Source organism: Rhinoderma darwinii, chromosome 6 (genome assembly GCF_050947455.1).
Source record: "Rhinoderma darwinii isolate aRhiDar2 chromosome 6, aRhiDar2.hap1, whole genome shotgun sequence".
Lineage (NCBI taxonomy): Eukaryota > Metazoa > Chordata > Amphibia > Anura > Rhinodermatidae > Rhinoderma > Rhinoderma darwinii.
The window spans coordinates 66,290,590-66,318,558 of NC_134692.1; the positions used below are offsets into that span (position 1 = coordinate 66,290,590).

Consider the following 27,969-nt stretch of genomic DNA (forward strand, 5'->3'; position numbering starts at 1 on the left):
CAGTAAATTTCCAGTTCATTGAAGTGGCTGCTGCAGGGGAATGCATGGGCAGACAGAAAAGATAGATCCAAAGCTGATTGCCAGACAGACTTCTATTTTAAAAGGGGTCTTAGTAAGACAACCCCTTCAAGTACAGCACAATCATGACTATTCGTGGAGTGATCAATAAGAACTAGAGAAGAAACAACTAAATTTGAGAAATCGAAACTTATATTCTATGGCTTTGAATACACAGATATGTAAATTAAAAATATTTACTTTGTCATGGCTCATTTCAGGCTCCATGAAGCGGATACATTCAGAATAATTAGAAAATGATCTGTTGGAGTTTTGTACAAAGTCCCATGTTCCATTTATATTACATCTTCTATAAACCATTCCTAGAAAAAGAAAAGACCAAGTATAAGAATCATTAATTTATATTATATACTAGAAAAAATACCCGACGCTGCCCGAATATAACGTGTCGGTCTGTCTGTTTGTGTGTTCATTGGATTTATTCCAAGGGTGCCCAGGAGGCTAATCCATGCCCTCGTATTTTCTTTGTTTACGGGGAAATGTCCAGTAGCCCTATATACCCCAGCAGTTACACACTGTTTATTTCCATTTTAACTTCCTAAATAACAGCTAAACTGGTAGGAAATGGAGTCATAAGATTGTGACAGAGCCTGTTGATTAACAACATTGGCAGTTTTATTACCAGTTGGCCATAGACTGTGGTTGGATCATAATTGAAAACAGCATCATGAATGAAAGCCCACTCATTAGCATGCTCAACATAATGTACTCTATCAGCTTGCTTTCTGGCCTGTGTTCGGGCAGGAGTCTCTGCACTTCTGAGAGCCACCTGTCTGATCTGCTGCTGAGAAAGCCCGAGTTTGCTGAGGAGTTTCAGCAGCTCGAGCAGCAGTATGACACATTTGATGAGCTTGCAGTTGGACAAGAGGAGTCTCTACAGCTAGTAATGCAGCTTTCCTCCTGGCCATCAGTAATCTGGTTGGTTGCTATGGGTAATTGGATCGTGATCATGTGATAATGGCTGATAACAGAGAACAACAGCAAGGTCAGGACATTAACGAAAAACCTTCCTTAACAAACCGATGTCCCTATGTGCCAAATTTGGACTCAAATAGTTCAGGTGTTTGAATGCCTATAGAGGACATCAATCAGACATTTGCTATTATGGCTGATAACAGAGAACAACGGCAAGGTTGGGAAACTTATGAAGGCCTTCCTGGACACCCGATGTACCTATGTACCTATTTGTTTGATGTTTGTGTGTGTGGTTAAAAACGTAATTTCCTACTGATATGGAGCCAACATATCCAATAAAGTCCAAGTGCAGGGTTCCATTTTGAAGGTATGACTGGTCTGAAAGGGGTTCAATTTATGAGAATGCTGAAATCCATGGGATTGGTACTGTTGAGAGATTTCAGCAGCTCGGGCAGCAGCGATACGCTTTGACACAGGAGTCTTTCGTCTAAGTGCAGGGTTCCTTTTTGAAGGCATGACTGGTATGAAAGGGTTTTAATTTATGAGAATGCTCAAATCCAGTATAGGTACAGATCATGTACAGCGAGTAACACGTCGAGTGGCTTTGTTGTTATGGAAACCTTGTCTAAAACTGTGTGTATGTGAGTGAGGCTAAGAATGGAGGACCTGTGAGATTCTATTGGCCAGTCATCTGATGTGATATGAAGGTTCTTGATCATATTTGCTCTTGCGAATATGTTGAGAACGGTAGGTCCTAGAGAGCTGAAACCTGGTCTAAACCTTCGGGATCGCGTGATTCACTTATGTCCAAAATTTGGTGCAAATTGGTCCGTTTGGCCATGCATAAAGAACATGCAACATACAACAGCAATTCATTTTTAGATATATATATAGAGAGATTATTCAATATGGATAATAATAGAAACATAAAGTACAAAGCAGATATATTATTATAAAGAACATCAATTACATACAAAACAAACTAAGTCTATGGGAAGAATTTATCAAACAATACAGTTTTTTTGCGTAGAAAGTCACAATTTAGCCAAAAACGTGCATTTTGAGTATTTTTGTTACGCCACTCATCTTACTCTTTAAAAAAAGTGTCGGACATAGTGAAGCCCGTCATATGTGTAAAGCTGGCAGAGATTGGATTTTCTGGTGCATGGATAGTCAGAGATGCTACAATTGTTTTAAAAGCCGTGCATCTGTTAATAAATTAGGCGCAGGTTACTCCAGCACACTTTAGATTGAAAACAGGCGGATGAAACGCCAGTCTTAAAGGAACAGTGTCACCAAAATTTTTTTTTTTCATATCAGTTTTATGTTAGGGTTTTATTAAAAACGTTTATATTTATTTGTGTGTTTGTGTGTTACTTTTTTCTATTTTTACACTTTTTCTTCCCTATGGGGGCTGCCATTTTTTTTTCCATTTCTGTATGTGTCGATTAACGACACATACATACATGGAATACGGCAGCTCCAGTCCCATAGGGACTGCGAACGGGGCCCGTTCCATCCACTTTGGTGTACGCTGTGTGTGTGGGAACGGCGCATGCGCCGCTCCCACACAGTTTGATTTGAAATGTGCGCCGTCCGGCGCCATTTTCCTGTGGAGCGGAAAGTCGCGGCCGGGCAGTAAGATTACTACTTCCGGTCGCGGCTTCCGGACTTGTGCACTTGGACCAGCGGCAGCAGACGGAGCGGACGGACCGGAGGGAGCGGCGGCGACTGGAGCAGGTAAGTGATTTCTATGTATGTTCATGTTTCAGTGTGTTTTATTAGTGTATGTAAACCTTCTACACTGTGTGTTAGCTCATAAAATGGCGACACACAGTGTAGGAGGTTAGACCGTTCAAACCCCTCGTTTCTCCCGGCACTAGCCAGGATAAAGGAGGGGGGGGATTCTGAGAGCTCACTAGAGCGAGGGATTTTTTCCCAATTTTGCAGCATAAAGCAATGTGGTTGCTTTACCACATGCAATGCTGCAATTTTGGGAATTGCTCCATCTAGTGACCAGTGCTGGGAAATATTATAAATTGAATCCAATTCATAATATTTCCTGACTCGTGGAAAAAATAAAAAAAATGAGAACAATGTTTAATCACCTACACACTAATTGTTTAACTAAAAAAAAAAAAAACATGTTTTGCTTGCAACACATTCCCTTTAATAAGTTACTCCCTATGTTCCCCTCAACTGTGTGGCCCAAACATGTGAACAAAGGCTATCTGACTAAAAAATGTTACTTATTTCTAGCAAAATTGGATGATAAAATTCACAAATTTAACAGATCTAAGGCAAATGTTGACACTATCCAGTAAAGCTTTCGATACTTCATTCAGTAAAAAGCGAACTCCATATAGTGCTATGTGACTACGATTATTGATATAATTACTATTAGTGTTTAGCTCCATTCACAACTGCCACTGAGAAAAATATTAATTTGTTATATTTTTTTCCCTCTCATTGATGGGCATTAGACAATCCATACCAAAATTATTAAAATGTTTCGATTATTTTACTTGCATGTTTTCATGATTCTTAGCAAACAGTACAAGTCAGTTATATTCAACAATATTATAACAAAATTGTTTAATTTACAAAATGTCCCGAGTATCTGAGAACTATGTCTTTGGGTCATTTTTCTATGGATTGTGTGCTCATTTACCAGAATTGAAAAGGACTATGCTTCAGCTGGTAATATTGCGCCAACAGAAATGGGGCCATACTATAGTTTCATAGGTATTCTATGAGAAATAAAAGTTGTGGCATGTTCACAATGGATTTTGTCATCCTCTATTGTCAGAAAATAATTTCTTTAACCCCTTAATGAAGCCCTTTGTTTTTTTGCCTGCTCCTCCCTCCCCTTCCTATTTGAAAATTTGATGAAGTGAAATGTAGTGGTGTATTTATTTTACAGGTAGCCGCTCCGTCTTGGGCCGCTGTTGTGTCAAGTGATCTCTATTTTGACTACCTGAATCCTACAGCAGACTCTGAACCTCAATGTGAGTGTCATAAACTTGCATTGAGAGACAGACCTCCAGTTCCTACAGCAGATGCGACCCGGAAAGGAGCGTCTACCCATAAATTAAAGCACAATACACCTCATCACATTTCCCTTCATCACATTTTAAACAGCGGGGAAATCAGGAATTTTTTTTTATTTTTGCCAGAGTGCTTCATTAAGGGTTTAACCCCTTCCCCCTGCTTGCATTCTGGGCCCTAATGACCAAACAATTGTTTACATTGTCACATTCGAAGAGCTATAACTTTTTTATTTTTGCGTCGACATAGCTGTATAAGGTCTTGTTTTTTTGCGGGACAAGTTGTACTTTTTAATAGCACTATTTTGGGGTACATATAATTTATTAACTTTTATTAACTTTTTTTGGGGGGGATAGAAGAAAACTTGAAATTTCACCACTCTTTTTTTGCGCCCTAAATCTACGTCGTTTACCGTGTGGTATAAATAACACAATAACTTTATTCAACGGGTTGTTATGATTGCAAAGATACCAAATTTGTATAGATTTTGTATATTTTACTACTTACACAGTAAAAACACTTTTTTTTCAAAATTATTTGTTCTTGCGTCTCCATATTTGAAGAGTCCTAACTATTTTATTGTTCCACCGATGCAGTTGTATGAGGGCTTTTTTTTTTGCGGGAAGACTTGTAGTTTTTATTAGTATTATTTGAGAGTAGATGCGACTTTTTGATCACTTTTTAATCACATTTTCTTTAAGTCAGGATTCACAGAAAACAGCATTTTTTCTATTGTTTTTTATTTTATTTTTTACGGCGTTCACCATGCGGGTTAAATAATGTAACAGCTTTATAGTCGGGGTCATTACGGATGCGACAATATTAAATATGTGTAACTTTTTTGCTTTATTGTGGTTTTTTAATAGTAAAGCATTTTGTAAGGGGAAAAAGTGGGTTTTTAATTTTTTATATTTTTTCACATTTTTTTTAATCAACTTTATTCAACTTTTTTTTACTTTTTTACTAGTCCCACTAGGGGACTTTATTATGCGATCCTCTGATCGCTATTATAATACACTGCAATACTTCGTATTGCAGTGTATTACTGCCTGTCCGTTTAAAACGGACAGGCATCTGTTAGGTCATGCCTCAGGCATGATCTAGCAGGCATTCACTACAGGCAGACCTGGGGGCCTTTATTAGGCCACCGGCTGCCATCGGAGACACAGACACTTGGCGATTTTATCGCCGCGTGTCAGTGGGATGAGAGGGAGCTCCCTCCCTCTCTCCAAAACCACTCAGATGCGGTGCACACTATTGAGCACCGCATCTGAAGGGTTAAACGGGTGAGATCGATACTAATATCGATCTCACCCGGTCGAGCAGGGATGCCCCCAGCCCTCAGCTACCTCTGGCAGCTGAGAGCAGGGAGATTTCACGGCTCCCTTCTCTGTTTACTTTATTCTGATGCAGCACCGTGGAATGGCGGCGCTGTAGAATAAAGCCCACTATTGACCGCCGTGAAAAGGCTTATCGGCGGTCATTAAGGGGTTAAAGAAATTATTGTCTAATATTGGGGGAAAAAAATTCCATTGTGTTAGGACTCATGCACGACTGTTTGATCCCTTTTTATTCTATTTTTTGGGAGATGAGATTGTGCCATACACTGCTGATGGCGTAGCCTCAGCTCCTGAGTCTGCGCCATCCCCGTGCTGTACATGTAAGGAATTTGGTGCTTACTAAACTTATGTAATTTTGCCTGAGGACATTTGAAAAACATAAGGTAAGTGGGAATACTAGTCTTAAACATTGATCACAATGTCAAAAAATAACCTCAATATCCATCAGATATTTGATCATGTAAAGCATTCCAATGATCAGTTCATGAGTTGAAGGATATGGGTAGTGGGAGGAACAGAACAATAAGTATATATACATGGTCGGTTACAGTGATAATAAGATAAATACCTTTGTGATTAAAGTCATACACATACGGAGGGCAACTGACAGCAAGTATTTTCCCCAGTATTCCTCTTGGCCAACAAAGTAATCCATCCCATTCTGGCAAGCAACCTCCTTCTGCTCCTGTAATAAAAGAAACAGATTACTTGTAAAAGTCAATCTTCAAAACTATTTTTTTTTATCAATATTACAATTATTTTGCTCTAGGTTACCTTATCATTCTGTGAAATCAGTGCTTCTGAATAACCAGTTCCCGCTGTTAAACTGAAAACTTTTTTCTCATCAACTGTGTTTTTATTAAAGAAAAATAAGCACAATACAAAAAAGAACTAAGAAAGTGTTCACAGACAGAGATTTAATGCAACACCTTAACACCCGCAGTAGGGGAATCATATGCTTTGCTAAACAGACAACAAGGCGATAGAGTCCAGAAATGTTCTCACCATATGTTTCTGCAAAAATATCTGAGCAAGGAGAGTTCCAATGAGTATAGCCATCTGTATTTGCATCAAGACAGAAATCTCCTCAAAATGACAGAATCATTATGGAGGCAAACATGAAAATCATGAAAAGGTATACAATTATCTGCGGCATTAGCCTAGAAGAATAGGAGAAGTTCTTAAAGGAGGGAGAGGCGGGGTGCCCGCTTACCCAGGGAGGCACTAAAAAACAGGGTAAAAAGAAGTAGGGCAGCTAAAGAGGCCTGCATATATCCAAGGGTGGGACATTTGAGATGCAAGACTGTAAGGAAACATAGGTGTAAATAATAACAATGCCTACAGGTCCTTAATATCAATGAGTAGGGACTCTGCGTGGATCCACATAGTGTCTGTACACACTGCTAGAACCCTATAGTGTTTGAAGTTTAGTTCATTAGAACCATTAGAGAATCGGCTATTGTGGCCGCATTATGGAGGCTAAAAGGTGGCTGTCTAAAACTAGCCTTAGGCCGGATTCACACGAGCGTGTGCTTTTTGCGCACACAAAAAATGCGGCGTTTTGCTTGCACAAAAGGCACTTAACAGCTCCGTGTGGCATCAGCATATGATGCGCGGCTACATGCTTTTCGTGCAGCCGCCATCATTATGACACTCCGTTTGGATGTTTGTAAACAGAAAAGCACGTGGTGCTTTTCTGTTTTCATTCATCATTTTCACAGCTGTTGCGCGAATCACGCTTGTCCCACAGAAGTGCTTCCGTGTGGCATGCGTGATTTCAATGGGTGCGTGATGCACGAAAAACGCCCAAAGAATGAACATGACGTGACTTTTTCGCAGCGGACTCACGCTGCAGAAAAATCACTCAACTGTCTGCACTGCCCCATAAACTAATATAGGTCCGTGCGACGCGCGTGAAAATCACGCGCGTTGCACGGACGTATATCCCGTGCTTCTGAATAAGCCCTAAGACTAAGAAAGATACACTCCTAAATAAAGTATTTAAGAGCAGGGACCTTCCAGGTATAGAGATAGGCAGGTCGGTAAATTTCACTTGAGGAAAATTAGTTGGGAGATTTCTGTTTACGCAGTATTAATTTTACAGTATATCCTGACATGTAATGGTCTAATGATTTTCCTATTGTAATCCAATAAGTTTGTGTTGAATAATTGAATTAACTGCACATATAATGGAGACATTTTTACGCTTAGACTACTTTCCGCAAATGTTTTTTAAATATAGAATCTCAAAAACTTAGATAAAATTAATATATACATATTTCTGGATTTGAACATTTTACATAAATATGTTAACTACACACTTCATTACATATTCCGGATAAATAAAAATGATTAAAAAAGATAAATGTTGTCAATACTGATAAATCAGATGACTGTCTTTGCTTTTTTATCTTAAAGAAGCTCTGTCCCCACATTATAAGTGCCCTATCTTCTACATAATGTGATCGGCACTGTAGTTTACAGCAGTGTTTTTTATTTAGAAAAACGATCACGAGATTACGCTTGCTGTGCTGTAAGTTCCACACACACGTTACCAAAGTGTCAGGATTGTGAATAGACATCACTTCCTGGCTGGTGGTGATGTCTATTAACTTTCAAGACAATTCAGTAACGTTAATGTGTGAGTATGTGACAGCACATAGTGAACAACGAAGGATCACTATGTGCTAATTACATGAATGGAGAGAAGTGTATGACGCTGATTGGTCAGCGTAATACACTTCTCTTTACGATGCACACTTGGTCAAAAAGTAAAAACACGCCCAGTTGTCTATTAAGAAAGTCATTAGTCTAAATCTAAAATAGGTCATAACTCTGTCAATATTGATCGTTTTTCTAAATAAAAACACTGCTGTAATCTACATTACAGCGCCGATCACATTATGTAGAAGATAGGCCGTGTATAATGTTGTGACAGAGCCTCTTTTATCTGGTATCTTGTTACTACAAGCAATACCATTTATCTTACTTAAGGTCTTAGGAGGCATACACACAGCTGTATTAAAAATCTATGTGGCACATCTCCTCAAGGCAGATTGCTATGGGCCAATGTTATGGTATGGTATGTTATGGTACATAGCCAACGCTATGTCATGTTGTTTCTTGTGGAAACAACATATGGCAACACACAGTGTGCCTACGGGTCCATGATATGGACCAATAGTGACCCTGTGTGCTGCCATACAGGCTCTGTGTACATGGATTTGCTTTGAACATGAGGCCTCAACCCTCTCAGGAGGCAGTTATTTTGAGCTTTGAGGAAGCAGGCATTTTTTCTTAGTTTTTTTATCACTGCGTACCAAGTGCCATAACTTTTTAATTTCTCCATTGACGAAGTTGTATTTTTTATCTAAACCATTTTGGGGTACATTAAATTTATAATTTTACTGGGGAGGAATGAAAAAAACCCAGCAATTTCACCATTTGTTGATGCAATCATGGCTAAAAAAATATATAAGACTGAAATTTGTAATGGGTATATCAACCGATACCCATCCAGTGAATTTATCCAGATCCAAATCATAGGTCATAGGTTAAATCGATATATCCGAGAAAAGGAAGACACAGAGACCATGCTTGTATACTCAAATATCTTTCTCTGATGTTTATTCATCAAACAATTACAATAATATCTTTTGTAGCATACAATGACAGGCTTAAGAAGACTTTTTAAATGTATAACCATGTTTTCCCAAAATATACCACGTCATAGATGCTAAAAGTCCTCCCTTATAGTAAACAAAACCATTCTCCAGACCCTCAAGTATAAGGACCCATTCACATGGCGCTATCCACCGGGCGTATACGTTTTTAAACACTAAAAAATTATTGAAACGTATAGCTCGGCGTATACATAGACTATAATGGGTCAAACGTAGAACAAAATAGCATCCGTTTGCTCTATGTTTGTCATAGTTTACGTTAGAAACTGTTTTTTTAAAGTACTGAAAAGCGTAGTTTGCTACGCTATTCTGCTAATCTCAATGGACGACATATGCAAACGTAATGCTATACGTTTGTGTCCGTGTACATACAGTAAATCTACCAGTTTTTTTTTCTTTTTTTGTAAACATTTAAACATCTTTTAAGCACATTCACACCATTGTTTTTTCATTTCATTGGTCTGGGGGTTGTTATGATCTCGACGATACCAAATGTATAGAAATTCTGTCATATTTTGCACAATAATCATTTTTTTTTTTTTTAAATCATTTGTTTTTTGTGTATCCACATTCTGAGTGCCATATTATTTTTTTTTAAACAGTTTACAGGGCTGTTTGAGGGCTTGTTTCTGGCGGAATAAGTTGTATTTTTCAATGGCAGCATTTAGTGGTAAATAAAACGTATTAATTCATTTTTAGGCTATGTTCACACGGCATATGTTTTGGTTGAAAAATACGAGACTGATTTCTAGAGAAAATATACACTTTTGAAGCTGATTTTCAAACCTTTTTTCTTTTTGCATGCGGTTTTTAACACCTTGGAGACACGGGAATTTTAAATTTTTTCATTTTCGTTTTTTCCTTGCCGCATTCCAAAAGCCATAACTTCCTTGTTTTTTTGTCGACATAGCCATATGAGGGCTTGTTTTTTGCGGGACAAGTTGTAGTTTGTCATGGCACTGTTTATTGTACCGCATGAGAAAAATTATTTGTGGGGTGAAAAAGGAAAAAAACTGCGATTACGCCATTTTTGGGGGGGTTTTGTTTTTACGGCATTCATCAGGCAGTAAAAACGACATATTCACCTTATTCTACAGGTTGATACGATTACGGCGATACCAAATTTATATGTTTTGTTTTATGTTTTACCAGGTTAAAAAAATAAAACTATTTGCTAAATTGAAAAAATTTTGTGTTGCCATATTCTGAGAGCCATAACTTTTTCATTTTTTCTGTCAATTTAGCAATGTAAGGGCTTAATTTTTGCAAGGCGAGATGTCGTTTTGACGACCGATACCATTTTGGGGTATATGCGACTATTTGATCACTTTTTATGTAATTTTTTTGGAAGGCTAAGGGGACCAAAAAACAGCAATTTATTTATTAAAAAAAAAATTACGCCGTTTACCGAGCGGGTTAAACAACACTATATTGTGATAGTTTGGACTTTTACGGACGCGATGTTAACGTTTATTTTTTTAACATTACTTTAGGGTAAAAATGGGAAAAACAGGATTTTTTGAACTTTTAATACTTTTTTTTTTTTTAAACATAAAAACAAACTTTATTTCACAGTTTTTTTTACTAGTCCCCCTAGAAGACTTGAACCAGCGATCATTGGATCGCTTGCATGATATACTGCAATACGAATGTATTGCAGTGTATTGTGATACGGACAGTCTCCAAAGGAGTACAAAGAAGTCGGACCTGGGGGCCTTTATTAGGTCCCAGGCTGCCGTAACCACCATTGTAAATGGCCGATCGCGGGGGTTGCGATGGCATGTTTGAGGGGGCCCCCCTGATTCTAACAATTTAAATGCCGCGGTCCCGATTGACCGCAGCATTTTTTATTCCGCCCGCTGCAGTGAGGTGTCAGCTGTGTAACACAGCTGTCATCCGCCGAGTATGGAGTGCGCTCAGCGGGTGAGCGCACTCCATTCTTCCCCTTGGCGACATTTCAGTAATAGTACGTCATATGTCTCCAAGGGGTTGAAGCATATTGTAAGGCGGACTTACGAAGGATACGTTCGAAGTGTGAAAAATCATCTTGTAAAACTCTTCAATAAGTCACGTCAGTTCTTTGTATGAAGAGTATTTTTACGAGGCGGTTTTTTAATTCAGCAGCATAAAAATATATCTTGTATGAACTACACAGCGTATTTCCCATTAAAATCAATGAAGGTTGTTTGCAGGTGTATTTCAGAGCGTAATATGAGCGTTTTATGCTGCAAAATACACCTGAAAATATGCTGTGTGAACATGGCCAGATTTACATTTGGGGGGGGGGGGGGGGGGGATTTCACCACAGTTTTTTGCATACAGATGTAGCCATCTTTATCTTGACTGATAACTTGCTGCAGAGTGATATCACACAACAAAAGCCATTGAAAAGTCATTGAAAAAGTCAAGATAAAGGATCTTGCCACTGTGCATTTAATGTGTTAAAAGTCAAGATAAAGACAGCTACATCTGTAAATAACATGCTACCGTTCAGTCAATACAATTACAGCAATACTAAATATGTACTACATTTGCACAATAATAGCACATTTCATGAAAAAAAGAGCGGCGTTATGTCGCCGCATTCCAAGAGCCATAACTATTTTATGTTTTCATCGATGTAGTCGTATGATTTTTTGGCGGGACGAGTCATATTTTTTGTGTTTGTTTCAATGTTTTTATTGAATATTTTAATTAGCAAACATTAAAAAGCAAATGTGTTTAAAGGCTCACTTTGTTCACATTGACTTTATATGACATAAATGGATTGACAGAATATATTTCAGATCTACCCAAATACCTGAGAAATAGAATATATTCTCATCATGAAAGGAGAAAAAGCAATGAACATAATATTGACATATATTCTCATCATTATTTTATGTAACCTAAAATAAAAAATAATTCACATTGTACAATAAAATGAAAACTGTTTTTAGGGCAGTGTTCAATAGTAAAAGAAACATGTTGGGGGAAGGGGAGACTGTCCACCTACTTCCACCTTCTAACAAATTCTACTGACTTTTTAATCCAGTTTATACCATATTTTCTCCTGTAAAGGAGTATTCAAGAGACTCAGATTAAAGAGCCGACAAAAGACCAAACATACAAGGGTAAAAGGGGATGAAATTAAGACAGTAACACTAAAGTAATAGACAACAGACAGGACTAAGACATGGATGGATACAATAGGGGGAGGAGGTCAGCCATAAACATAATTACAAATTAAATGACAATAAGCATCCAAAGGAATAAGTTATCCAAGGTTGCCAGATTCTGTCATATTTTGACACTTTGCTATTAAAATGTACCTAATCTCTCAGGTGACTTTTCAGAATAAGCTGTCATATCTGTGTGCATAAGGAATAACACTATTTCTGCCCATTATATGACTTGTATGTGGAATTTTTAGCAGTTTTCCCCTCTTCATGCTCTATCTCTAACTTTCAGTTTTCCCTGAGCTATTGAGTGGAGCCTAACTGCTATAGTATCTGCTGTATAAATCATACAGAGCTAGTAGCGTAGCTAGCAGGGGGGGGGGGCAGGGTGGCAGAAGGGAGCAGGCCTGCATTGACACAGGATGGAGCAGGAACGGGATCAAGGTGAGTGTGTAAAGTTTGTTTTTTTTAATTAAAAAGTGTGAGTGGCATTATTTACAGGGGGGCTATATGTTGGGCACTATATACAGGGTGGGCTGTATGTAGGGCATGGTCTACAGTGGGGCTATATGTAGGGCACTATATACAGGGGGTTCTATTTTTGGGGCACTATCTACAGTGGGGCTATATGTAGAGCGCTATCTATGGGGGGCTTTATGTGGGTACTATCTACAGGGGGCTCTATGTGGGTAATATCTACAGGGGGCTCTATGGGGGCACTGTCTACAGGGGGCTCTATGTGGGTACTATCTACAGGGGGCTCTATGGGGGCACTATCTACAGGGGGCACGGTGTGTGTGTGTGTGTGTGTGTGTGTGTGTGTGTAGGACACAGTGTATGGTGCTATTCTAATCAGGGACACAGTGTATGGTGCTATTATAATCAGGGACATAGTGTATTGTGCTATTATAATCAGGGACACAGTGTATGGTGCTATTATAATCAGGGACATTGTGTATGGTGCTATTATAATCAGGGACACAGTGTATGGTGCTATTATAATCAGGGACACAGTGTATGGCGCTATTCTAATCAGGGACACAGTGTATGGTGCTATTATAGTCGGGGACACAGTGTATGGTGCTATTATAGTCGGGGACACAGTGTATGGTGCTATTATAGTCGGGGACACAGTGTATGGTGCTATTATAATCAGGGACACAGTGTATGGCACTGTTATAATCAGGGACACAGTGTATGGGGCTATTATATTTAGACGTGCAGTGTATGGAATTTTATCTTCATTTATAGGTGCAGAAATGTTTGAAAAGTGAGAAGCTGAAGACATCTGACGGGAAAACTGAAGAAATGGGCTGCGGCCAGGAGAAGTCATCATAGAGGTCTGGACCAGATGGAGAAGAAAAGAGAAAAAGAACAACTAGAATCTGAGGCATCACCGGTGAGTCACTTAATGTAAATGTATATTCTGCCTCTAATCAGTAATGTCACTGTATGATCTGCAGCAAGATGATGGGTGATATGTTACCATTGTTCGGGTCATGCTGGGAGTAGTAGTTTTACGCTGTACAAACCTATATGGCAGGGGTAGCCTGGCTAGTATATACAGGGATTTATGGGGTTTATAAACAGGAATGATGGTTGTTATACACAGGGATTATGGTTGTTATATACAGGGATTATGGGTAGTCCAGCCATCATCCCTGCATTAACCCCCGTCATCCCTGTATATACCAGCCACCATCCCCTTATATAACCCCCATAATCTCTGTATATAACTCATCATCCCTGAATATACCAGCCATCATCCCTGTATATAACCCCCATCATCCCTGAATATACCAGCTATCATCCCTGTATATAACCCCCATCATTCCTGTATATACCAGCCATCATCGCTTTTTATATCCCCTATGTTACCTGTATATACTAGCCAGGTTGGTATATACAGAGATGATAGGGGTTATATACAGGGATGATGACTGATACATACAGGGATGATGGGGGTTATATACAGGGATGATGGCTGGTATATTCAGGGATGATGGGGGTTATATACAGAGATTATGTGGGTTATATACAGGCATGATGGGGCTATATACAGGAATGCTGGCTGGTATATAATTATAATGCACCTCTTCAGTTGTAAACATGCGTTAGAGGAGGCCCACTGGGTTGGGGCCCACTCAAATATGTTTTGCCCTCCCTGTGCTAAACCCCTATCAACGCTTCTGCGATAGCCATTGACCGTGGCATCTAAGAGGCTAGACGGCTGTGATCGGATTTATCTCTGATTTCGGCTATCGTAGCAGGTGGTTGGTTTTATATTACAGCCTGTCATCCACTCGGCCTACCATTATGTCCTATTGGGGTCAAAAGACAATCAAGGCCTATCTAACTAATCAGATACAAAATGAAGGAGAATAGATGCTCTAGAAGTAGAACTTGGATTTACCACTTATAACACACATGTAACGTGGATTTATTGATGATACATTGTAGGCAGACTAACAACAAATCAACTTCTTTATTAAACAGCAGCGTATAAGTTTCGGCAAAACGGTCAATAACCGAGGTCGGGGAACTCAACCTCCGCGGGAGTTCCCACCGCGCCAGTTTGTGTCAAGGAATCTTTGGACACACATGTCCCACCTTCTATAGTGCTGACACGGGTCATAGAGACGCCACTCTCTAACACACGGCTTATCCCGATGTCTTTATTTACCTATGTCACCGGGTTGCACCAGATTTCTTTGTGGAGGACGCCCTCCTACCCCTGCTACACTTACACAGGTCGTTGCGGAGGCATCGCTACCTTTCACTCTCGGCGTTACTCTGGCAACAGTCCAAGCACCTTAGGCACAATTATTTAAGGGGGTATTGTAAAGTAAGTAGATGTAAGTAGAAGTAGAAGTGCAAAGTCCATGCAAATCAGTCCATTGAATATGATAATTACTGCCCCTTTAAGACCACTTCGCACTGGATGTAACTTAAACATACCTTGCTTGTAACTTGTATATTTATAACCAGGAAATATCACTTCAAAGATGACTGTTCACTCAAATTACCACAAGGAGTGGAGGGATGACCAGACTTCACTTGATAATTATATTCTGGATATAATTTATTCAGTCAATATTCAGACCTTATTCTCAGGTCCCTCTGACTTGATGACACTTTGTGATGTTGGATTCCCAGACACTAGGCCAGACACTCTCATGTTAAGTTTCTTTCTACCTATTGTCACTCTAACTCCCTCCACTGTCATTACCTCACACTTTCCCGCCTTTTTCTAACTCCACCCCTTCTCTCTCTAACTTCTTTCTATCCAAATGCCGCACCAATCACCTTGATCAGTGCGGTCACCTGATTTGTGTACTAATACAGGGCTCATTGGGAACCCCCCTTAGTGCAGGGTTGCTGTGTTTTCTTGGTTGCTAGGGAAACCCAGCCTCACCCCCGCCCACTGGGAAGACATAGCGAAACAGGAGGGTACAAACAACCAAGACAGACACTGGGGGACACACACAAGAGGGTGAGAGAGCAAAACATGCAACCATTTACAATACCTGGTGGTTGACCAGGAAACACCCCACACGCAGGCAGTATTTACCAGTGTGTCCAACAAGCCAAGTGAAACATTAAAAGGAATTACAGTATCACTTACTGATACTAAACTTTGGCCACATACAGTAACAATCAATATAAGATTACATGCAGGGTCATAAAAGTAAAAGTTACACCCACGTACTGATGCTTGAGGGCACCCAATGGCCCTTCTGCCACATAAGAAGACATCAGATATTTACAAACTACATGGTAGGAGAGGACCCTTTTAGAAATTTAGCATTAGGGCCCAGAAGCTTCAAATTACACCTACGGTTACATATTAACATTCAGACTCAGATGTATATGGATGAAGATACACTCAAATAATTTGTTGTTGTTAAAACACAACCATATGTGCAAGTCCTATATCATTAAAAAAACATAGGAAAAATAAAAATGATCTACGGTGCATTTGACTACTGTGTTAAGGATATACAGACGACCATTAAGGTATTCTATGAATCATCCACCCACTTAGAATTTACAGAAATCCAGTAACTCAGGAGGTTTACAAAGAAAACTAGATACAGTAATAAATCATAAGTTTTAATTGGGAGGCAGCAAAATACTATTGCAGTATGCTGAGATTCTGGAGATCAATTGTATCCCATAATGTATTACTGGTGCAGTTTCACATAATAAGCCGGTATGTTCCCATAATTTATGTAACACAAGCTAAAGATCTTATTTTATATACTTTACCTTCTTCCTGAAGCTGTACGGTGATATTGAGTTCACATTGTACTTTGGCTCGTAGAAGAATATAGATCTGTTCCTCAGCAGTAATTGTGTCACCGGAATAAACCTGAATAAGATAATTAACAAATGAAAATAGTTTTGATATTGTTTCCTATTTAATTATACACCTCTCCTCAATTATAAAAACAGATAAAAAAAATAAGGGATCTGTAGCTAAAACCAGAATATTATCTGCTGACAGATTTGTATTACAGCAGCAGGAAATTTGAATTTCCCTGAAAGTCCTGCTTCAGTGTTTCCCAATCTAGTCCTCGAGGAACCCAACCGGTCATGTGTCATGGATTTCCTGATGGGTAAAGACACACATAGTGGGCACAATGTGGATGAAAGCCACACCGGTAAGTGATTTTCAAATGCTTGTTAATGCAAGAAAGTGCAAGCAGGTCAAAATCTGCCTCAAAATTTTTTGAGGCAGATTATTTCTGCCCTCAAATTTCTTCGTGTGAACAGGGCCTTAGGGTTGTTGCACAAAGCATTCTCAGCTGCACTGACCCTCTATGACGACACACAAAATCTCAATAGGTGTGTATTATAGAACTGTAGGCACTCCGTGTGTCACCATGTGGTACCTCAGTGAGGCATAGTGCGGCCCAAGAAGTAATGATTGGCACTGTCATCTCTCCTAGAAGCAATGCTGAGGCAACATAGACATCCTATTGTAGAATATCTACATAGTAGCTATTATTAAACAGTATGGAGCATGCCACGATTTCTGTTCTCATGTATGCCATATGAATCTGTGAGAAAAAAAAACAGAGATACAGTGTGGTCAGACTATAGGCACAGTATTACAGATCTTTACCACATGGACCATTATATGGCTGTGTGCATGCGTCCTGAGGAAATTACCTCTAAGTAATTTAAATATGAAGTACAGTATATAGGTAATTGGTTATAAAGTAATACAGAAATATTAATATCAAATCTTGCAAAATAGTACGCATGCCACTACCATCAAAGTTCAGTGGGAATGTCACCATTTTTCTCCCAAATATGGAAATACCCCATACACACAGCAGGGCTCAAAATGGAAGGTGCGCCAATTGGCTTTTGGAGCGCAGATTGTGCTGGAATGGTTTTTGGACGCCATGTCACATTTGCAGGGCCCCTGAGGTACCAGAACATTTGGCTTTTTGAGTGCAGATTTTTCTTGGTAATAGTTTCTTTGGGGGGGTTTTACTATTATTTAAATTTATGTTTTGGAAATACAGGGCAAATAGGAAAGGCGGTGAAGTAGGTCTGTATGTTTGAAGTAATATCAAGGTGAGTCTTATAGAGGCAATAGCGGGAGAGGATTGTTAGGAGGTTGAAACTTTGTGGGTGGAATTACAAAGGGAGGTAAACACTGCAAAACATTTTTTTTTTAACCTTCCTCAACTTGTTGCAGGATAATTTCAAGGGCCAGTTTGTGGGAGACCCAACTAGCGGTGATGCTCTTTTGGATCTTTTATTTTCTAACAATTCAGTCGACTGTGCTATTGATTCCGTCAAAGCAACGGAACCCTGTCACAAGGGTGACAAACAGAATACTTTAGCAACGTTTACATCACTATTGAGATCAATGGTGAGGGAAACGGAGCTGAGGTTTCCATTTGCCTTTCCATTGAGGGGTTAACCCGACAGAAACCTCAGATGGAAACCCTCAACTGAAGGGCAATGGTGATGTGAACAGGCCCTTACAGTGACCACATTTTTTTAAAATTTTACCTATACTGTAAAAAACAAACACAGACTGGGAGGGCAAAAACACTTCATTTTAAGAGAGACAAATCTCCCAGGATGGGGGCTGCAATTCAGGACATAGACTGGGAACAGCTTGGTCAAATAACAATACAAATGCTAAATAGGAGTACTTAACCCCTTCCCGCTCCTGGACGTACTAATAGGTCATGGCAGCTGTATCGTTCACGCTCCATGACCTAATAGTACGACTCGGAAGTAACGTCCGTTTCGGCCGTCCTCCAGACACATACAGGAACTGTCACAGCTCCTACAGCGGGGACCGATCGCTGTGTCCCCGCTGATTAACCCCTTAAAAGCCGCGTTCTATAGAGATCGCGGCTTTTTAGGGGTTAAGCTGCCATCGCCGGCCTGCTACACGATAGCGGCCGGCGATGGTGACTATGGCAACCGGACACCAAACAATGGCGTCCGGCTATGCCATAGACGGATGCCTAGTGGGTCCTGACAAAGTCAGGACCCACTATGCTTGCTGTCAGTGAGTAGCTGACAGTTCTAATACACTGCACTACGCATGTAGTGCAGTGTATTAGAATTGCGATCAGGGCCTCCTGCCCTCAAGTCCCCTAGTGGTCCAAAGTAATAAAGTAAAAAAACTGTAAAAAAAAAGATGTGTAAAAATAAGAAAATAAAAGTTTTAAAAGTATTAAAAGTAAAAATCCCCCTTTTTAAAATGTTTTATTCATAGAAATATATAAACAAACAAATAAACTATACATAATTGGTATCGCCGCGTCCGTAACGGCCTGAACTACAAAATTATTTTGTTATTTATCCCGCACGGTGAACGCCGTAAAATAAAATAATAATAAACCGTACCACAATCACAATTGTTTGATCACTCCACCTCCCAAAAAATGGAATAAAAAGAGATCAAAAAGTCGCATGTACCTAAAAATGGTACTGATCGAAACTGCAGTTCGTTACGCAAAAAATAAGTCCTCGCACGGCTTTATTGATTGAAAAATAAAAAAGTTCTGGCGCTTTAGAATAAGGCAACACAAAAAGTGAATGATTTTTTACAAAACATATTTTATTGTGCAAACGCCATAAGACATAAAAAAAACTATAAACATAGGGTATCGCCGTAATCGTATCGCCCCGCAGAATAAAGTGAATATGTCATTTATAGCGCATGGTGAACGCTGTAAAAAAAAATTAATAAAAAAACAATAGTAGAATTGCTGTTTTTTAGTCACCACGCCACCTAAAAATACAATAAAAACTGATCAAAAAGCTGCATGCACCCCAAGAAAACTACAATAGATTCCTCAAGGGGTCTAGTTTCTAAATTGGGGTCACATTTGGGGGGTTTCCACTGTTTTGGCACCACAAGACCTCTTCAAACCGGACATGGTGCCTAATAAAAAAGAGGCCTCAAAATCCACTAGGTGATCCTTTGCTTCGGAGGCCGGTGCTTCAGTCCATTACCGCACTAGGGCCACATGTGGGATATTTCTCAAAACGGCAGAATCTGGGCAATACGTATTAAGTTGCGTTTCTCTGATAAATCCTTTTGTGTTATAAAAAAAATGGTATAAAGAGGATTTTCTGACAAAAAAAAATATGTAAATTTCACCTCTACTTTGCTCTAAATTTCTGTGAAACACCTAAAGGGTTAATAAACTTTCTAAATGCTGTTGTGAATACTTTGAGGGGTCTAGTTTCTAAAATTGGGTGTTTGATAGGGGTTTCTAATATATGGGCCCCTCAAAGCAACTTCAGAACTGAACTGTAACCTAAAAAAATAAATAAATGAGGCAATACTTCGCTTCTTACATTATACTGATAATGAGCCGTGCCCACCACGAGATGACCCCAGTTTTGACCGTTTGTATAAACGAGACCCCTATTAGACCGTTTCAGTGCCCGGTTTTCCCAAGCATACACCCCCGAGAAGTGTATTTCTATTGATGAGTCCCTGGTACATTTTAAAGGGAGGGTTCAATTCCGCGAGTACCTGCCGGGTAAGAGGGCAAGGTATGGCGTGAAGATGTATAAGCTGTGCGAGAGTGCATCAGGGTATACCTACAGATTTAGGATATATGAAGGAAAGGCCACCCCCAAACCAGACTGCATCCTGGACTGCAATAGGTACATGGGAGGGATGGACTTGTCACATCAAGTCCTGAAGCCCTACAGCGCCATGCAGTGTGGTATCAGAAGCTGGCCGTGCACATCATAAAGATGGCATTGTACAATGCGTACGTGCTACATCGATGTTCAGGCCAGAGGGGAACTTTCCTGGTATTTCAAGAGGTGATTATCAAGAACCTAATCTTTAGGGACCAAGAAGGGGGGGCACCCAGTACTTCTGTAAGCGAGGCCACACGCATCGTACCAGGGCGGCAACCCTTTCCAGGAGAAGTTCCCCAAACTGGCAAGAAGGGAAAAAGTCAAAAGAGGTGCAAAGTCTGCTATAAGAGGGCGATAAGGGATGACACAATATATCAATGTGACACGTGTCCCGAATAACCAGAGCTCTGTATGAAAGAGTGTTTTCAAATTTATCATACATCCCTTGGTTTATAATTTACCCCAATTTTACTTACCCTGATGCACTCTGCACAGCTTATTCCCCCTCGTCTTTCCCCTCTGGGCCCTGCTGTGTGCCCAGGCAGCTGATAACAGCCACATGTAGGGTATTGCCATACCCGGGAGAACCCACATTACAGTTTATGGGATGTAGGTCTCCGGTCAAAATGCTCACTACACCTCTAGATGAATGCCTTAAGGGTGTAGTTTTTAAAACGGGGTCACTTCTTGCGGGTTTCAACTGTACTGGTACCTTAGGGGCTTCTGCATACATGACTTCACACTAGAAAATCCCCAGTAGGCCAAATGGTGGTCCTTTCCTTCTGAGCCCTCCCATGGGCCCAAACGGCAGTTTATCACCACAAATGGGGTATTGCGGCACTCAGAACAAATTGCGCAACAGAATGGGGTATTTTGTTTCTTGTGAAAATAAGAAATTTTCAGCCAAATCTACATATTATTTGAAAAAAATAATTTTGTTTTAATTCCCAGCCCAATTCAAATAAGTTCTGTGAAAAAACTATGGGGTCAAAATGGTCACAACACCCATAAATGAATTCCTTGAGGGGTGTAGTTTCCAAAATGGGGTCATTTGTGGTTGGTTTCTATTGCTTTGATACCTCTGGGGCTCTGCAAATGCGACATGGCACCCGAAAATCAATCCAGCAAAATCTGGACTCCAAAGAACACACAGCGCTCCTTCCGTTCTGAGGCCTCCCATGGGCCCAAACGGCAGTTTATCGCCACAAATGGTGTATTGCTGCACTCAGGAGAAATTGGGCAACAAAATGGGGTATTTTGTTCCCTGTGAAAATAAGAAATTTTGATAAAAAAATGACATCTTATTGGAAAAAATGACATTTATTTCATTTCACAGCCCAATTCAAATAGGTGCTGTGAAAAAACTGTGCTGTCAAAATTGTAACAACAACCATATTTGAATTCCTTGAGGGGTGTAGTTTCCAAAATGGGGTGACTATTGGGGGATTCCTACTTTTTTGGCACCTCAACACCTTTTCAAACCTGACATGCTGCCTAAAATATATTCTAATAAAAAAGAGGCCTCAAAATGCACTAGGTGCTTCTTTGCTTCTGGGGCTTGTGTTTTAGTCCACGAGCACACTAGAGCCACATGTGGGACATTTCTAAAAACTGCAGAATCTGGACAATACATATTTAGTAGTGTTTCCCTGGTAAAAGCTTCTGTGTTACACCAAAAAAATTGAATAAAATTGAAATTCAGCAAGAAAAATGAAATTTGCAAATTTCACCTCCACTTTGCTTTAATTCCTGTGAAATGCCTGAAGGATTAAAAAACTTTCTAAATGCTGTTTTGAATACTTTGAGGGCTCTAGTTTTTAAAATGGGGTGTTTTATCAGGGTTTCTAATACAAAGGCCCCTCAAAGCCACTTCAGAACTCAAGAGGTACCTTAAAAAAAAGGCTTTTGAAATTTTCTTAAAAATATGAGAAATTGCTGTTTATGTTCTAAGTCTTGTAACGTCCAAGAAAAATAAAAGAATGTTCAAAAAACGATGCCAATCTAAAGTAGACATATGGGAAATGTGAACTAGTAACTATTTTGGGTGGTATAATCGTCTGTTTTACAAGCAGATGCATTTAAATTCTGAAAAATGCTATTTTTTAAAATTTTCTCTAAATTTTGCAATTTTTCACCAATAAACACTGAATATATCGACCAAATTTTACCACGAACATGAAGCCCAATGTGTCACGAGAAAAAAATCTCAGAATCGCTTGGATAGGTTTAAGCATTCCGACGTTATTACCACATAAAGTGAAATATGTCCGATTTGAAAAATAGGCTCTGAGCCTTAAGGCCAAAACTAGGCTGCGTCCTTAAGGGGTTAAAAGCAAGTTTTGAAATTTATATAAAATGTATTCCTATAGGTAACAAGTAAAAACAAATAAAATTAAATCCCACATGGCTTACACCTACTGTGTAAACGGTAATAAATGACAATAAAACGGCATTTCAAAAATATAAATCTAAGGATTAGCTTTAGCCTTTGAAAATGATAGACAGCTTAATAAAATCTGTAGAAAAGTTATACAATCAACAAAAATAAAAAATGAAAGGCAGGTGGCCAAAGAAAGCAAAACAAATCCCCAAATATTTTTTACGCATATAAATGCAGAAAAAAACAATGTTAGAACATGTAGAAACCCTTAATAGTGTTAATAGGGAGTAAGTCACCGGGGATCAAGAGAAGGCAGAGTTACTAATAGGTTATTTAGCTATGTATATACTACTGAAGAAAGAGCAGCTAATGTAGCCGGTGCCAGTGCTTTTAATACATCAATTAATCAAATTAATTGGCTGAATGTAGATATGGTCCAACCTAAGTTATATAAAATAAATGTGAACAAGGCTCCGGGACAAGATGGGTGACAGAAAATAGTATTAAAAGTGACAGCCAGCACAGATTTACTAAGGACAGAAGTTGTCAATCCAACCTGATTCGTTTTTATGGAGAGGTGAGTAGAAGCCTGGACATAGGGGCCGCTGTGGATATAGTGTTTTTGGACTTTGTAAAGGCATTTGACACTGTCCCTCATAGACACTTAACCCCTTCCCGCCGCAGCCATTTTTCGGATTTTCACTTTTGTTTTTTCCTCCCTACCTTCCAAAAGCCATAACTCTTTTATTTTTCCATCAATATTGGCGTATGAGGGCTTGTTTTTTGCGGGATGAGTTGTAGATTTTCACAACACCATTTTTTGCACCATATAATGTAGTGGAAAACGAGAAAAAGATATATGTGGGGTGGAATAGGAAAAAACAGCGACTCATCAACATTTTGGGTGGTTTTGTTTTTACGGCGTTCACCGTACGGTAAAAACGGCATGTTAAGATTATTCCGCAGGTCAATATGATTACAGTGATACTAAATTTATATAGTTTTCTTTATGTTTTACTACTCTTACAAGGAAAAAACTGATTGTTAAAAATAAAATTTGCGTTTTGTCGCCACATTCTGAGAGCCATAAAGTTTTTATTTTTCTGTTGATTTAGCCTTGATTTAGCTTATTTTTTGCGGGGCGAGCTGCAGTTTATATTGGTACCATTTTGGGGTACGTGAGACTTTTTGATCACTTTTTATTTCATTTTTTGTGGAAGAAGAAGGGACCAAAAAACAGCAATTCTGATGTTTTAAATTTTTTATTTTTTACGACATTCACCGTGCGGACTAAATAATGATGTATTGTAATAGTTCAGACTTTTACGGACGCGTCGATACCAGTTATGTTAGCTTTTTAATTTTTTTACATTGTGCTTAAGGGAAAATGGGAAAAGGTTTTTTTTTTTTGAACTTTTAATTTTTGCATTTTTTTTTATTTGTTAAATAAACTTTATTTTACTGGTTTTTACTTTTTTTTACTTGTCCCCCTAGGGGACTTTAACCAGCGATCGTTAGATTGCTTGCACGATATACTGCAATACTTATGTATTGCAGTATATCGCGTTTCTGACAGTCTACTATGAAGCCCTGCCGGAGGCAGAGCTTCATAGGAGTACAAATATGGCGGACCTGGGGGACTTTGTCAGGCCCCCAGGCAGCCGTTCCAGCCAACGGCTCCCCCTGATCTCGCCGCGGGGGGGCCGTTGGGACGTAACAGGGGGTGGCCCCCCTGTTTTTAGTAATTTAAATGGCGCGATCACTATTGAAAGCGGCATTTAACAGGTTAAACAAGCGGGATCGCGCTCGAAAGGGATCCCGCTCGTTACCCGGAAGTGTCGGCTGTAACACACAGCAGACACACTCGCTCTATGGAGCGGTCTCAGCCCGTGAGCCTCTCCATATTCCCCCACCCGGCGTGCTCCGTATATATACGGCGGATGTCGGGAAGGGGTTAATGGGTAAATTAAGATCCATAGGTTTAGAAAGTATAGTTTGCAATTTGATAGAAAATTGGTTCAATGACTGTATCGAGTGTTGTGGTCAATGTTTCCTACTCTGAAGGATCTCCAGTTATAAGTGGTGTACACCAAGATTCAATGCTGGGACCACTATTATTCAACTTATTTATTATTAATATAGAGGATGGGATTAATAGCACTGTTTCTATTTTTGCAGATGACACCAAGATATGCAGTATAATTTAGTCTATGGAAGATGTTGATAAATTACCAGCCAACTTTGATATACTGAGTGTTTGGGCATTCACTTGGCAAATGAGTTTCAATGTGGATAAATGTAAAGTTATGCATCTGGGTACTAATAATCTGCATGCATCATATGTCCTAGAGGGAGCTAAACTAGGAAAGACACTTGTTGAGAAGGATCTGGGTATACTTGTAGATCATAGACTAAATAAGAGCATGCAATGTCAATCAGCTGCTTCTAAGGCCAACAGGATACTGTTGTGTATTAAAAGAGGCATGGATTCATGGGACAGTGACATAATATTACCTCTTTGCAAAATCATTAGTGCGGCCTAATCTAGAATATGCAAATCAATTCTGGGTTCCATTTCATTGAAAGAATGTACTAGAGTTGGAAAAAAAATACAAAGAAGAGCAAGGGGCATGGAGAATCGAGTTATGAGAATATATTCCAAAAATTATATTTATATAGCCTTGAAAATAAATAACTACGATGGAACATGACTAACTTGTATAAGTGTATAAATGATAATTAAATCTGTGCAGACGACAAGAGGGCCGTAACTAGGAAACACTGGGCCCCATAGCAAACTTTTGACTGGCCCCCCTCCTCCCCTGGGTGCCACACACAGTCCCCCTTTGTAGATAGTGCCCCCTGTAGATAGTGCCCCCCTGTAAATAGTCCCATACAGCCCCCTCCTGTAGATTGTGCCATACAGCCCCCTGTAGACAGTGCTATACAGCCCCCATGCAGATAGCGCTATACAGCCCCCTTGTAGACAGCACTATACAGCCCCCCTTGTGGAGTTCTATATAGCCCCCTGTAGATAGTTCCATGCAGCCGCCCCTTGTAGACAGTGCTATACAACCACCCTGTAGACAGTGCTATAAAGCCCCCCCTGTAGACAGTGCTATACAGCCCCCCTGTAGACAGCGCTATACAGCCCCCTGTAGACAGCGCTATATACCCCCCTGTAGACAGTGCTATACAGCCCTCCCTGTAGACAGTGCTATACAGCCCCCCAGGTAGACAGTTCTATACAGCCCCCCTGTAAACTGTTCTATACAGCCCCCCTTGTAGTTAGCGCTCCCACCTCCCTTGTATACAGTATGATATATCGCTCCCAATGCCGATGGGATCTTTGCGTAGGCTGGCGTTATCCAGTGACATCATCATGCCAGCCTGCGCAGGGATCTTGACCCTGCGCCTGATAGGCTGCAGACCGAATGTGGCCTGTAGCCTATGAAAGAGCAGGGAGATATCTCCCTGCTCTGCCATAGTGTATAATAGTATCCGCGTCCTAAGGATGCAGATACTGTTGAATGAAGCGTCACTACCGCTGTAGCAGCCATAGAGGCTGCTAGCGGCACCACCAGACATGGGGGGGTTGTCCCGGCTGGCGGCACGTTCCCCAGTATGCCACGGCCACCGTAGCAGCCGCTATGGCTACAGCGGTAGTTACGCCACTGACGACAAGCCTTCTTTACCGTAAGAACTATGAATTTGTGGAATAAACTACCTCAGAAGCTGGTCACAGCAGGAACAGCAGGAACAGTAGATGGCTTTAGAAAAGGCTTAGATAACTTCTTAGAACAAAGAAATATTAGCCCCTATGTCAATGTAAAGAATTCTTGTTTGAAAGTTGATCCAGTCTGATCACCACTTGGGATCAGTAGGGAAATGTTTCCTTTTTAGGGAAGATTGGCTTATGGGTAGTTTTTGTTTCCTTTTCAATCTTCCTCTGGATCAATAGGAATAAATCAAAGTTCAATAGTTTACCAATATCCCTTCCCTTTCTCCCATCCCTTGGTTGAATGTGATAGACATATGTCTTTTTTCAACCATACTATTTAATACTATGTAACATAATGTGGGGACATTTGTAAGCATTGTGGAATTTATTAGTGCATAAAAAGGAGGTTTAATAATGTGATCAATAAATAATAAAATTAATATTCTATAGATATATGGTACGCTTTGAAGCAACCTTTTTGGATAGACCAGGCTTTTCAGGGCAGGTGTCGCACTGATAAATGGTGTCCTTTCTTATCAACCCCTTTGGAACACACTCTGTACCTTTTTATGGTTCCTTCCTTCTTGCAATTTGGGGTAATTTGCTGGGAACGTGTTGCCCTAGTACAATACGGACAGCTTCGCTTCCAGTGGAGATGATGACATTTTGAAGGCAGATGTGCTTGGGCCCTCCTCTTACTGGTTCCTAAATATTAGGGCCTAGATAACCACATTTAAAAACAGATGGCATGGCCTGTCTGGCCTGCCCACTAGGATAGCATGTAAGAATTATACAATGCCAGTTTTTTTTGTACCATGGGACATCGCTATGCAGTAAATCAGGATATGAAACAAAATATCCGGCTTCCAGTATTGCCTAATTTTTGGTTTCTTTATGAGCCCCATATGCAGGACAAGGCCCCAAAACACCATCACCTCCGCTGTATCTACGAGTCCACCTGTGGGGTCTAGGAAATTATGACGTGGGGTTTTATGCGAGAAACTTCTGAGTATATAAATTAATCTGGACCATCTTGTAATGGCAGCTGTCTGCTTCCGCCGCCGTGTACTCACCAGTCCTCCACTCTATGCTGTTGGCTGTCTTTCCTATTGCTGCTCTTCTCCTGACCCTCCTGCTACGACCTCTTTTGCGTGCATGCGCCGACCCTTCTCCTCTTAAGGGACCAGCGCATGCCAAATTCCACAAAGCTTTCCTGGGTATATAAGGGTACCTCCCATATTTCTCTATGCCTGAGTAATTAGGTTTCTTTGTCTAGCTTGCTAATTCTGCTGTCTCATTAACTCTTTTGGATTTACTGTTACTGACCCTGCAAGAACCTAACCATCCCTGTATGTCGTCTACACTGACCTTCTGCCTGTTTACCGTGATGATCATCTGCCTTTCCTGACATCTGGCTTTGCTAACCGTGAGTAAACGTCTGCCCCTGACTTACACTAATACCAGACCATATTGACTATTGTTATTGTACCTCGCCTGTCCACAT

The 27,969-nt window shown here is 40.0% G+C and overlaps 1 protein-coding gene across 2 annotated transcripts in view; it reads right to left on the reverse strand.

Moving 5' to 3' along the window:
- PTH2R (parathyroid hormone 2 receptor) overlaps positions 1 to 27,969 on the reverse strand; it is a 487,305-nt gene that overhangs the window by 276,054 nt on the left and 183,282 nt on the right. For both annotated transcript variants that reach the window (XM_075829904.1, XM_075829903.1), the window contains exons 2-4: positions 16,492 to 16,594; positions 5,950 to 6,066; positions 259 to 380 (exon numbers count right to left, since the gene is read on the reverse strand). In XM_075829904.1, the coding sequence (XP_075686019.1) occupies positions 259 to 380; positions 5,950 to 6,066; positions 16,492 to 16,594 (342 nt within the window). The remainder of the gene's footprint in view (positions 1 to 258; positions 381 to 5,949; positions 6,067 to 16,491; positions 16,595 to 27,969) is intronic.